Consider the following 13301-nt stretch of genomic DNA (forward strand, 5'->3'; position numbering starts at 1 on the left):
TGAGCTACTGGTACCCAGCATGTTAAGTTTTTCTGTTTCACCCTCTCCCCCTCCCCCCCTCACTTCCCTCTGCCATGACCACTTTCCTTTCCCAAACCCAAGTGAGGGTACATGTGGGAAGATGCTGAGCTGGGCCCTGAAGTGACTGGCGCCTCCGCCCCTGCTGATGGCCTCTCTCCCCCCACCCCAGGTGAACGTGGGGCTGCTCATCGTGAGCATGCTAGGGTTCTGTCTGCCCCTCTACCTGATCTGCTACCGGCGCCAGCTGGAGAGGCAGCTGCAGCAGAAGAGGGAAGATGACAAGCTGTTCCTGAAGATCAACGGCTCATCCAATCAGGAGGCTTTTGTGTAGCACTGCCACTCAGAACTGGGACCTCCCGTCCGTGCTTCAGTGACTGACCGACATACTCCTCCCCACCCCAGAGGACCCCACACCCTCCCCACCAGGATGATCTCCTTCTCCACGTTGGAGTGAGTCCACACTTCTTCCCAGGGCCCTGGTACCTGCCTCGGACCTCAGTGGTGGACGGATGGGAGAGAGCTGAGGACAGGAAAGTTCCTCTGCTGGAAGCAGGGCTGGCCTGGTCCTGCTCTTAACCCCAAGGTCCCTAAGGAACCCCAAGGCCTTGGGTCTCCATGGTGACTACAGGAGGAACTAAGGGTACCCCCCACCTCGAGCAGGCAGGCTTGTTTTTTTGTCTCTCTCAAGGGTCTGAACTCTGCCTCTTGCCAAAGCAGAAGGGCCTGCCATCCACTTCCCACCACCTGCCCCTCAGCTGCATGCCCACTGACCACGCCTGCCTGAGGACAAAGGCTTGCACTGTCTGCATCCCTTGCCTGGCCCCTCACTTCTTCCCTTGGCCAGTCTGCAGCTGCCTGAGGAAGGAAGACCTGCTTCCTGTTGTTGGTGCTAACCCCTTTGTAATCGCAGCCCCCTGTGGCCTGTCCATGGCCTGTTCTCTCATTGGTGGCCTGGGGAGGGGATGGAGGGCAGGATGACCACACGCAAGGCCCCTGGAACCATGGGCAAGATTGAAGTGTCATCACTCATCTCCTCTCTCAGAGCTGGAGGGGAGCACATTTCCACTGCCACACTGGGTCCATCTGCAGCTTGAAGGGAATTTTTTAAAATGGGCACCACTAGGTCAGCCTTCCTCCCCACTCCACTCCTCACAGCTGTTTATGTGGGAGCACAAGTAAGGCTGGAACTGGCAGATATGGAGGTCCAGGCCTAAGAAGGGAAGTAGATTGGTGAGTGACAGAGGTGTGTGTTCCCATGGGATGTGTGTGTGTGTGTGTGTGTGTGTGTGTGTGTGTGTGTGTGTGTGTGTGTGAGATGGTAGTGGGCTCTAAGGTTTGCCCTTATACTCACAGACCAAACCAAGAGCCAGCCAGGTCTGTAGCATCCCTAGGATATACCTGAGCAGCCTTGCTCATAACCAGGAGCCTGTCCATGGCTGTGGGGTCACAGTGCCCCCTGCTGGCAGACTCCAGAGCCTCAGAGTGTTCACTTGGAAGAGGCCAGTCCTGCCTGGCTCACTAATCCACCCACCTTGACCGTCCCCAGAAATGTGTCTGAGACCTCCTGGGGAGCCAAGGGGAGTGAGTTGATTTTTAGGTCTGTAGTTGTTTTCTCAACTTTTATCAGACTTATTTTTATAAAGCAATAAACCCATTTTCCTCCTGGTAAGGGATGCCCTCCTAGCCTATCAGTTGACCACTACATGTGCCTATCTTGAGGTACAGGAGAAATGACCTAAGAAGGTATTCTGCCACCGACCAGCCTCACCATCTCCCTGGGTGGCCTATCTGGGGAAGAACAGTGACACAGGAAAAGACACCCCACTCTGATTTCTTTCTTTTTCCATTTCACTGTACAGCCGTTTGGGCCACTCCCTCCCCAGCTGTCTGTCCCAGCCACATTGACTAATCCTGACCCCATCTCATCATCTACACAGATTTCCTGTCACTGTCACACAGCCCTGAGGGTTCCTCCTAAGTACAAGTCATAGGGTGACTCCAGAAAACTGCAGGCTTACAGAGCAGTATGAGGATATGGTGGTGAGGGAGGGGGGCAAACAGACAAGGAAGGGTTAGGCCCAAGCCACGTTCAAGCTTCATAGTCACAGTGGACCGTCGAATCTCGAGGCTCCAGTCTGATCAAACATTAAAAAAAAATTACAACCCAGTGGCACCAGCGGCTCATGCCTGTAATCCAGGAAGATAGACCCAAAGTATCATGGTTCAAAGCCAGCCTAGGAAGAAAAAAACCCATGAGACTCTATTTTCAAGTAACCAGCAAAATGCTGTACTGGCAGCATGTCTCAAGGGATAAGAGTGCCAGCTGTGAGCAAGCAAGCTGAGGGAGCACTCAATTGCTAGCACTAGCACATACATACAAAAAAAAAAAAAAAGCAATCACAACCCAAAGCATAATGAATTAAGGATGTAACTCGGTGATAGAGCATGTGTTCTGCATGAGTAAGGCCCTGGGTTTGTCCCTAAAAAGCACTGCATTGTCATTTCCCAAATACTTCCCCAGAACACTGGTCTATGATGAGTTAACAGTTATTCTAGTTAGAAAAGGTTGATAGTCAAACACGGGAAATGCTGAGTTAAAGTCAAGCCCATCGCTTTGAAGTAAGCACTCAGCACTTCCCTCCACATTTGTGAGGGCCCAGGCTGAACGAGAAAGGGATGTGGTGTCAGGCGTGGTGATGCCTAACCAGAAGCTCAGCACTCAGGAAGCCGAGCCCAAGGATCAAGAGCCTCGGCTCCCGGGATGGGTCTCAACAAACCAGAAAGCACAAAGGAGAAAAGCCAAGGCGGCTGAGGCCTGGCTGGCATCACTGGAACCATCTCCCCACCACGTAACTGACCGCCCGGCCACACTGGAGGCTCCTGGGGTGTTGGTGACAATGCTAGACTCCAGGTCTTGCCTCTGCCTTGGTTCTGGTGCTTTGCAGCATCGAGGAGCAGGGTATTTGCAGAACCTCTGGCAGCATCCCTTCCAGCTGATAACCTGGAGGTTGAATAGTCAGCCTGCACTGTCCCTACCAACATCAAACCCCAGCGTCCTTGGGTTGTGGCACTTTGAGGGAAGCTGCTGGCACTGAGAAACTAAAAATGAGGGCAGAAGCTGGTTGCGCGGCGGCTCACGCCTGTAATCCTAACTGAGATCTGAGGATCGCAGTTTGAAGCCAGCCCAGGCAGGAAAGTCCATAAGAAAGTCTTACCTCCAATTAACCACCAGAAAACTGGAAGTGGTGCTGTGACGCAAAGTAGTTGAGCGCTAGCCTTGAACACAAAAGCTCAAGGACAATGCCCAGGCCCTGAGTTCAAGCCCCATGCCCAAGAAAAAGAAAAGAAATGAAGACAGAAAGCAATCCACCAACAGCAGTGTAGGAAGCAGAGGCATAAAAATGGAGCATAAGCCAGATAAGTAAGCCTAGCCAGGGGCATTCTACCCTGACTTCTTTACAGAGTAGCTGAGTTACATAGTTTCTTGTCATCATGTTAACAGTCTAGATGAAATAGACGCTATCATCCTTTTTACACTTGGAAAAATTGAGGCCAAGACAAGTGAAGTAACTTACCTGAGGTTAGAACCTGGACTCTAATACAGGTCTTAAGCTCTCAGAGCAGCCAATTTCCCCTTAGACCAGGACATCCCATGCACTGCTACAACTCCATGGTGCACCACCCTCTAATAGGACAACAAACAGCTCAACAAGGGGGAGAAAGCTGAGGTCTCTAGTTTTTACATGGAATAAGGTACATTCTACTTACCCAGTGGAGTTATTTGAGCCCTGAAAGTTGATGGGTCACTTCTCTGGTCACTCCAAGTTCTTACACCCTGAGAGGGGAACATGATCACAAGCCAGGGCACCACGTGGCCATAGCCCTCCCCTGTCTTCCCTCTTGTCCTCCAGGTTCCTGTGAGAGAAGGAACAGGAAACGGATCCAGAGAAGGAGCAGTGTGGTAGCCCCTCTTCCCCAGTCTCCCTAGTTTCTGGAGTCCAGGTACTCTATGCTTGGCTTCCTCCAAGCCCTCTGGGCCTCTGTCTGCAGCCTCTGCCAGCCCTTATCCACAGAGTCAGCTCTACCTTGGCAAAGACCAAAGGCGAGATACAGGCCCTTAGGGCCCCTCTTTCACCCCATTCCCTTCCTTTCCTGTGCCCAGTATGGTTGTAGTCAAAAGAACATTACGCAGTCTTCTGTGGCCTAGGCAATCTGAGGACATCACATTGCTCTAGGACCCAGGAACACTGAAAACAATGAAATCTGGATCATAACAGCCACGTGTGTCCTAGACCTTAGTACAAATAGACAGGGACCAGCTATGTCACTAGCCTCAAACTGAATGCTCTTGCCTTAGTCTTTGGAGTACTAGAGTGCTGAGATTACAGGCATGTATCACTAAGCCTGCTAAACTGAGGTTTAATGCACTTGTTCGTCTGAACTTGAGGAGATGGTGGATGGGGAGGAGCAGGGACAAGCTATAGGAAACCTGTGGTAAAGCATTCCTGTAAAGGGCTGGGATTTTGGCCTAGTGGTAGAGTGCTTGCCTAGCATGCACAAAGACCCAGCTTTGATTCCTCGGTACCACATACATAGAAATAAGCTGGAAGTGGTGCTGAGGCTCAAGTGGTAGAGCTCTAGCCTTGAGAAAGTCCAAGGACAGTGCTCAGGCCCTGAGCTCAAGCCCAGGACTGGCAAAAAAAAGAGTTTCTGTATGGAGTTCTAGTCTTCTATTCTGCCTGCCTTCTCCACAGAACCTGGCCTTCTGCATGGGCCATTTCAGTAGCAGTCACCTTTCCTGTGACAGATTCTTAAGGGACTTTGGGAAGAGAGAGGTGCCTTATCTGTGTTAATTACCAGGGAACCAATTTCCCCAGACACATGGCTTATGAGGGTAGCAGCCTGGGCCCCTGAATTAGAGGGATTGCCTATCCTCAGGCTGCAGCCTTTTCTTGGGGTACGGTGTTGGGGGGAGCAGGTGGCCCCCATGAGACATTCCCCCATACCCTGATACCTGGCGCCTGACTGGGATGGGGGGGTCAAGGATCTTCCTGGGGTTCAAGGAGACTCTGCATGCTCATGAGATTGGCCTGTCACCTGTCACCACTCTGGCCTCTCCCTGCCAGCATGGAGCTGACAAGGCTATGTCTAAATTAGTCATTGTCACTTGCCTGGGCAGATCTAAGATTGAACAAGGGACATGGGCCATCCCTGACCCTGGACCTTCTCAGAGGGCATCCCATCTCCCCATGCTGAGGAGACAGGGGAGCAAAGGCCATGAGGCCTGGCCACATTCTCTCTGGTGCATTTAGGCAAGTCTTGAGCCTTAGTTTCCTCATGTGGCTGCATGTATGTAAAGCGCCTGCTCAGCAGCACCCAGCAGTTAGCAGGCACTTAACCACAGGGGCATTATTTGATGGAAGAAGGCAGACAGCACAGGGAACAAAGCACCCCCACCCATATGACAGGACACCTACTTAAGGTGGCTCTGACCAGGATGGACTTGCAGCCAAGTAGACAGTGAGATATGTCCTTTGCTGACCCCACTCCTCTCAGAACCCCTGTCTCAGCGAAGCCTTAAGAAGTGATTCTCTTGACCACTTTTCCTTTATGTTGTTTCCAGAAGACCTTTGTGTCTGGATTGTCTCTAAATGGAAGCAGGTTTACACTGAATGCGATAACTCTAATCCCAAGCCAGGGGTAGGGTGGGGGAGGACACAGCACCTCTACAGCCACCTCTTTGGACAGCTGTTTGGCTGTTTGGCTGGGCGTGTGTGTGTGTGTGTGTGTGTGTGTGTGTGTGTGTGTGTGTGTGTGGTCCGGGTATGTCAAGGGATGTCTGTGTTTACAGGAATATGTGCCATGGCACCTGAATAGAGAAGGAAAGGCCCTCACTGGCTGCATCTCTTTCCATTGCTAAAAGGAGCATCTAGGCAAGCCAGGTTCAGGGTTCAGGGTTCAGGGTCCAGAGTTCAGGGCCCAGCCCAGGCCTCAGAGTGGCGCCTGTTAGGGAATCCACTCTTGATGTTAACTAGGGTCACACAGAGTCACTGACAACTCAGCAGCTGACCCTGGTTCTTCCCTGCCCCTTCGCTGTTCCTAGCACCTGGCCTACTCCTTGGCACACAGTAAGCACTCAATAAATGTCTGCTGAGTATGACTAAGAATTGCACCTTCCATGCCTCCTGTGTTTCTTTCTCCCCTGGTCAGGTATCTTGTGTCCAGAATTCCTGTCCCTTCTGTAAATACATGCGTCCTGGTCTCCATCTTCCTCAGGCTGCCTTAGCTGTTTTAGCCTTCTGTCCTTTGAGAAAGGTGGACAGGACAGAAAAAGGGGCCTTCGAGAGGGGAAATGGGAATAATAGGGCTGCTGCTAAATCATGGTTCTCTGTGTGTGTCCATTTGTCTGTCTTTCTGTCAGTCCTAGGGCTTGAACTCAAGATCTGGACATTCTCCTTTAGCTTTTTCACTCAAGGTTGGCACTCTACCCTTGAGCCATAGCTCCACCTGCAGCTTTCTGGTGGTTAACTGGAAATTCCAGTCTCATGGACTTTCCTATCTAGGCTGACTTTGAAATATATTCCTCAGATCTCAGCCTCCTGAGTACTCAAGATTACAGGTGTGTACTATTTGCTCACATTGACTGAGTCCTGGTTCTAATGGAACTCATCCTTGCTTTTCCTCCTATGGCCTTCTCACCAAACTGACCACTTTCTTACCTGGACCCTGGGCAATGGCCTTAAGAGAGAGACAGCTTCTGGGCCTACCCAGAGTAGCTCCTAGGAGCTCCCCCTCTGAGCCAGACAGGGGAGGAAGCCAAACAAATTGTCTGAATGAGACCTATAACCTGACACTGGGGGCTTGGGGCCCAGGTGAGGTCATAGACAGCTGGGGTGGCGCCACTCAGGAAGGAATGAGTGGTGGGGCCTGCAGCCAGGGCAGAGACTTGCCAGACACATCAGGATGTGCCTGGTGGCTACTTCTTGTCAGGACCACAACTTCAAAGGCTGAGCTCGGCCAGCATCCCTTTGTTGTCACCTTTCATTTCCCACTTTTGATGGCGACAGCTCTTCTAGGAGAGCCCCTGGTTAAACTCTGTGGTCAAACAGCAACAGCTAGATCTTGACCTCCACGTTGGAACACGGGAGGACTTGGGTTGGGGAAGACCTGAAGCCCACAGCCCCTATCTAGGGGGGACAGCTTAGACACAGCTCTAGCCATTTGCTGTCATTTCGAGATGAGTTGCCAGACCTTTTGATTTTTTTTAAGAGAAGCTGGAAGCTGAGATTTACATAAAATATCCCCCTTTTCAAATGTTGGCTCAAAAGACTTTTTTAGGAAAATATCACAGCTGTACAAATCATTTTTAACTCTATGTAGGCTGAACCCTGTTGAAGTAGGGAAAAAGGGGAGCAAATAAAGGGTTTTGTTGTCCCCACCGCTGTTGGGTGTCCCTTCTGCCCAGGAGATCATACATTCCTCTCCCTCTTACATTACGTGGGTGGAGCAATTTCCTTTTTTACTTTTGTCTCCCCCAGACTGGCTCATAGTGAATGCTACTGAGTGAGCAAATAGGTTAAACATTCTCATCTCCGTCCCCTGTGGTGCTCAGTGTCTATTTAGGGACAAGGAATTGTCAGAGAAGCTTTGAGTGAGCCAGCTCACCCTCAAGGGCCACACTCCCTATCCAAAGCCAGTATGACCCTTGTGCCCAGTGGGAGAAGTAGGTGACCCCATGCTCAGCTATCTCATTTTATTTTTACTTTTATTTTTTAAATAAACCACACAATAGTACTGGGGATGGAACCAAGTGCCTCCTACTTGCTAAGCAAGACACACACACACACACACACACACACACACACACACACACACACACATTCATACACAGAGTCCAAGTTTGTTCCCTTGCCTATCTGTCTCACCACCAGAACAAATGTTCCTTAAAAGCTGGCATGCACGCTACCCTGATCATCACTGTACTTCCTGGTATAGAAGAATTACTCAGTAAATATTGTGGTGATGTAATTTAAAAAGAGATAGACAGGGCTTGGAGTGTGGCCTAGTGGCAGAGTGCTTGGCTAGCATGCATGAAGCCCTGGGCTTGATTCCTTGGTACCACATGCACAGAAAAATCTGACGCTACCCTTGAGAAAACTCAAGTCCTCAGATTGGCAAAAAATAAAATAAAATAAGAATAAAAATAAATAAAGACAAAAGATCTGGGGCATAGTTCAAGTGATAGAGTGTTTGTGAGGTGCTGAGTTCAAGCCTCTTTACTGCAAAAGAAAAAGGCTGAAACAGAGACAGAGGCTGGAGAAGAGCATGCATTCAGCAGCCAGGAAGAGACAGAACAGAAGATGGAAACAATGAAACACAGTCTCCCCAAGATAGGAAAGAAGAGATGGGTTACAAGTGTGACCACAGTGAGGGGCCAGCCAGCCAGGGGCAACTGCAGGGAGCCACAGCTATAGAGATGTAAGCACACATTCCCCACAAGGAGAGAGGGAGGAGCAGACAGGTGGGAAGGAGACAGCTGCAAAGAGAAGATGAAAGAAACACAGGCTGAAGGTCCACTTCCCTAGGAGAGCGACAAGAACTAAGACAAAGGGTGGGGCAGCATGGAGGAGAGACAGAAGGAAAGGCCTAAAGAGGGGGAGAGGAAGAGAGGTAAAAAGACAGAGGTAGGCAGATGGGGGGCAGGTAGTAGAGAAAGAGACAGAGCAGATAGACACAAAAGATTTGGGGGTGGGGGGGCAGGAGTTTGGCCTAGTGGTAGAGTGCTTGCCTAGCATGCACAAAGATCTGGGTTCGATTCCTTGATACCACATACATAGAAAAAGCCAGAAGTGGTGCTGTGGCTCAAGTTGCAGAGCATTACCCTTGAAAAAGCCCAAGGATAGTGCTCAGGCCCTGAGTTCAAGCCCCAGGACTGGAAAAAAAAAAAAAGGGTTTAGGGAGAAGGAGTAAAATAGCGTATAAGAATTCAGGGTGTAGGGGCCGGGAGTTTGGCCTAGTGGTTAAAGTGCTTGCCTAGCATGCACAAAGACCCAGGTTTGATTCCTTGGTACCACATATATATAGAAAAAAGCTGGAAGTAGTGCTGTGGCTCAAGTGGTAGAGCTCTAGCCTTGAGAAAGCCCAAGGACAGTGCTCAGGCCCTGAGCTCAAGCCCAGGACTGGCAAAAAAAAAAAAAAAAAAGAATTCAGGGTGTAGTGTTTGTACACTTGTAATCCCAGTGATTAGGAGGTTGAGGCAAGAGGTTCTCAAGGGTTTTGTTTGTTTGTTGGTAGTAGGACTTGAACTCTGGGCCTGGGAGCTGTCCCTGAGCTCTTTTAGCTCAAGGCTACTGCCCTATACCTTGAGCCACGGCATCACGTCCTGTTTTTCTGGTGGTTAATTGGAGATAAGAATCTCATAGAATTTCCTGCCCAAGCTGGCTTTGAAATCTCAGCCTCCTGAGTTAGCTAGATTACAGGTTTGTGCCACTGGAGCCCAGCGAGGTCCTGGAGTTTTAAGACCAGTCTGAGGTACAAAAATAAAAGTCAGGTGCTGGGGCTGGTAGTTCATGCCCGTAATCCTAGCTACTCAGGATGCTGAGATCTGCTGGAAGCCAGCCTGAGCAGGAAAGTTATGAAAATAAATAAATAAATAAAACTGTCATGAAGGTTAGAGGCATGGCTTAAATGGTAGAGCACTACCAAGCAAGCTCAAAGGCCCTGAATTCAAGTTCCAGTACTGCCAATACATACGAACATACACACTGCATATATATGTATACCTCAGGGAAAAAAAGAGAGGGAGAGAGAAAAGAAAGAGTGGCAAATATTTTATAACAGTTAAAATTGGGTGATGAGTTGGGGGAGAGGTCCTTAAGGACCCTCAAATGGATCCCCAACTCTCTTACCTGGGACTGAAGTTCCCACATTCAGCCACACCTGTTGGCTACCTCATTTTTTTGCTCACTGCATCCAGCATGCTCTGCTCAGATTTCCAGCATCAAAGCCTGTCCTCTACTTTTGCTCTGCCCCTTAGTCTCAGCTAGCCCAAGGCCCCCATGTTCCCAGATGCTTCGCTAGTGCTGATGCTCAAGGTGACATAATAATCTTTGTCAAAAGCTACATCCAAACCAGGATCTGGTGGCTCACACCTTGAATCCTAGGTACTCAGGAGACTGAAATCTGAGGATTGTGGTTCAAAGCCAGCTCAAGCAGGAAACTCTGAGACTCTCATCTCCAATAAACTACCAACAGCTCAGGGACAGACCCAGGCCTTGAGTTCAAACTCTAGGACACCCCCTAAGTTACACACCCTAAGTTACATCCAGTTCCCAGTGACTGTTCTCATTTTGTTTATGCCAGTAACTGGGCTTGGATTCAAGTCCCTGGAGCTGTCCTTTAGTTTTTTGCTGGGGCTGTAACAGAGCCCAGCTCCACTTTCAACTTTTTGGTACTTAATGGGAGATAAGAGTCTTATGGACTTTGCCAGCTAGACTTCAAACTGTGATCCTTAGAGCTCAGCCTCCTGAGTAGCTTGGATTATAGGCGTGAGACACCAGCACAGTAGTGATTCTTTTCTTCTAGTATAAGTTCTCTCCTACAGATGATCCCATTTCTCACCAATTCTAGTGCTTGTTTTCACTCCTATTTCTCCTAGTTGCTCAGCCTAGCCCTTAATCTCACCTTGAATTCTTATCAACTAAGTAGTCAGTTTAGCATTAATCCCTCTGGTCTTTCTGGTCTCAATCTAAACATGGCCTTGGGTGTGGTTCAGTTGGTAGAATGCCAGCCCATGAGTGAAACGGTGCGACTGTCAAGTACTAAGTTTGACTCTGATCTTGGACCTAAAGAGAGAAAAAAGAAAAGAAAGAAAGAATGGCCTCTCCCAAAGTTTTTTCTGACCACAAGCTAGTACTGCTTACCAGTTCAGCTTCTTTATCACTACTGTCTAGATCTATTTAATTATGTTTCCCTCCACTCAGCAAGGGAGGGAGGGATCTTGCTTTTCTTGGTCATCCCAGTGTCCTGAATGCCTAGAAAACAAAACAAAAGGCCCAGGACAAGACCAGGTGCTCAATCAATATTTATTGAGTGAATGAGGAATTGAAGTTTCCCGAACTAGACTGCAAGTTCCCAGGGGATAGAATCTGGTTACTTCCTGGAGAGAGCCAGTGCACAGGGTCTGTTAAAGAACTATTCGCTGATACTACAGAGAGGAGAAAGCCCTTTACTAGAGAGTCAGAGGACCAGAGTCCAAGGCTGTTATTTAGTCTTGGACTTCAGGTCCCTTCCATTTCCTTTCTTGGCTTTCCCTTGAGGAGCTTGGGCTTGGATTTCTAGAGTTAGACTTGCTCCTCCTCTATGGTTTGATGAGTGAGTAGTCAACACATGCAACACCCATGGGATTCCTGGGCATTACGCATTGGACAACAGTACCTACCCCATCCTCCCTCCCTAAGCATCCACTCATCTGAATGGAGTTGTCCCTGTTCTCAGTGAGTCCCACATCGAAGTCATTATTGCCTGGTCAACTTGTCTTCCTATGTTTTCACTAAAGGTAGTACTGGCCACCCAGGCTCCCAGAATGGAAAGCCTCCAGTTTTTCTCACCAGTTCATCATTAATACTCTGTCACCCTCTCAGCCAATTAGCTAATAAGCCCTTCAATTTTTTACTCCTCGTGTTCCCTGGATGTGGGTGGCAGGTTCCTAACAAGTGTTGCTGCTTCTCCATTAGTCCACTCCATCTCCAGTCTTTAATTTGTCCTTCTGGGTTTTGGTACTCTGCTAGTACTCATGTCTCCTCCCCTCTTTTGCTTTACTTTTCAGATAGGGTCCTGCACTTTTGACTGAGGTTGGCCTCTGACCTTGATCCTCTGATCTACACTTCTGACATAGCTAGAGTTTATGGGTGTGTACCACCAAGCTCAGTGACTACTTTTTTACACAACCTTTTCCTGGGTTTCAACCACCATCTCCCAGGGGAAAGTCCAAGCTTTGGGGTGCACCTGTTCCTTTACAAAAGATCATTCACACCTCACACCTGCCCAGATAGCTAGATTCTTAGATGTCTCCATTCCTTAGGCTTTGGTGTGAGCCTTTGCACAGTGAACCTACTCATGTCACTGCTTGACTCATGTCCTCCCTAGCTTGTTGGCCTCCAAATTCAAAGCTCCAGTCACCTCTTTCAGTGTCTTAAGGCAAGTATGTTGTTGCCAGAAGCCTTTGCTTTCACTCTGCTCACCATACGCTTCTCTTCCACAATCCCTTCTGGATCTCAGCCAAGAATCTTATCCTCCAAGCTGTCTTCCCTGACTACATACCCCTCCCTCACATTCAATCAAGTGCCTCTTGGTGTAAGCCTACCAAATCCAAGTGTCATTCTAATTGCCTGGCTCTGTCACCTCCAGATATGATCTATACTATCTGACTCTGAGTTCACTAAGGGCTAGATTCACTTTCTTAAGGGAAGTACATTACTAAGTATGACATAGTAATGAAGCTGTTGGGTTGGGATGGGTGGGGTTGGAAGAGATTCCCGAGAATAATGAAAAGGGGTGATACTGATCAAATGCCTGTACTCATAAACTGACTTGTTGAATTGGAACTCCTTTGTTACAGCTACTTAAAGATGATTTAAAATTAATTAATTAATTTGAAAAGGCTGCTGCATTAAAAATCTGAACTCTCTGGGCCAGAAGTGTAGCCTAGTGGTAGAATGCTCACCTCACATGCACAAAGCCCTGGGTTCGATTCCTTGGTACCACATACATAGGAAAAGCTCGAAGTGCCGCTGTGGCTAGCAAAAAGTGTCGAAGGACAGTGTCCAGACCCTGAGTTCAATCCCACAATTGGCGCACGCGCACACACACACACACACACACACACACACACACACACACACTGAACGAGTCTCATACTGGAGCTGTGGACTTGAGCAAATCTAACTTAAATCTCATTTGTAAATGGGACAGTAACCGTACCGTTCTGGTAGAGCTGTGATAAATCCAGTACTTGTAAACACGTTTGGCTATTATTTATTGCTATTATTTACTTCGTTGTGCTAGCAAGTGCTTTGCCACTGCGCTACATCCCCGGCTTCCTTTATTTTTGACACAACCTTTAGGTGGGTCTCAACCTCCCCCCTGGGGAGACCCTGGCATTCGGGTTTATTCGTTCGTGCTGTAGAGGAGCATTCATGCTTAACCCCTTAGATGCCTGCTCTGCCTACTAACCGGGCTTAGCGCGGGGCCCAGCTTTGACGTCCACACGGACGCCGCAG

The 13301-nt window shown here is 48.9% G+C and overlaps 1 protein-coding gene across 4 annotated transcripts in view; it reads left to right on the forward strand.

Moving 5' to 3' along the window:
* The window catches only part of Slc43a2 (solute carrier family 43 member 2), a 50080-nt gene extending 43902 nt beyond the window's left edge, over positions 1 to 6178 (forward strand). For all 4 annotated transcript variants that reach the window (XM_090350458.1, XM_090350461.1, XM_090350459.1 and 1 more), the window contains one exon: positions 191 to 6178. In XM_090350458.1, the coding sequence (XP_090206584.1) occupies positions 191 to 352 (162 nt within the window). In that variant the 3' untranslated portion in view covers positions 353 to 6178. The remainder of the gene's footprint in view (positions 1 to 190) is intronic.
* The last annotated feature ends 7123 nt before the right edge of the window (positions 6179 to 13301 follow it).

Source organism: Megascapheus bottae, chromosome 17 (genome assembly GCF_031878675.1).
Source record: "Megascapheus bottae isolate mThoBot1 chromosome 17, mThoBot2.hap1, whole genome shotgun sequence".
Classification (NCBI taxonomy): Eukaryota; Metazoa; Chordata; class Mammalia; order Rodentia; family Geomyidae; genus Megascapheus; species Megascapheus bottae.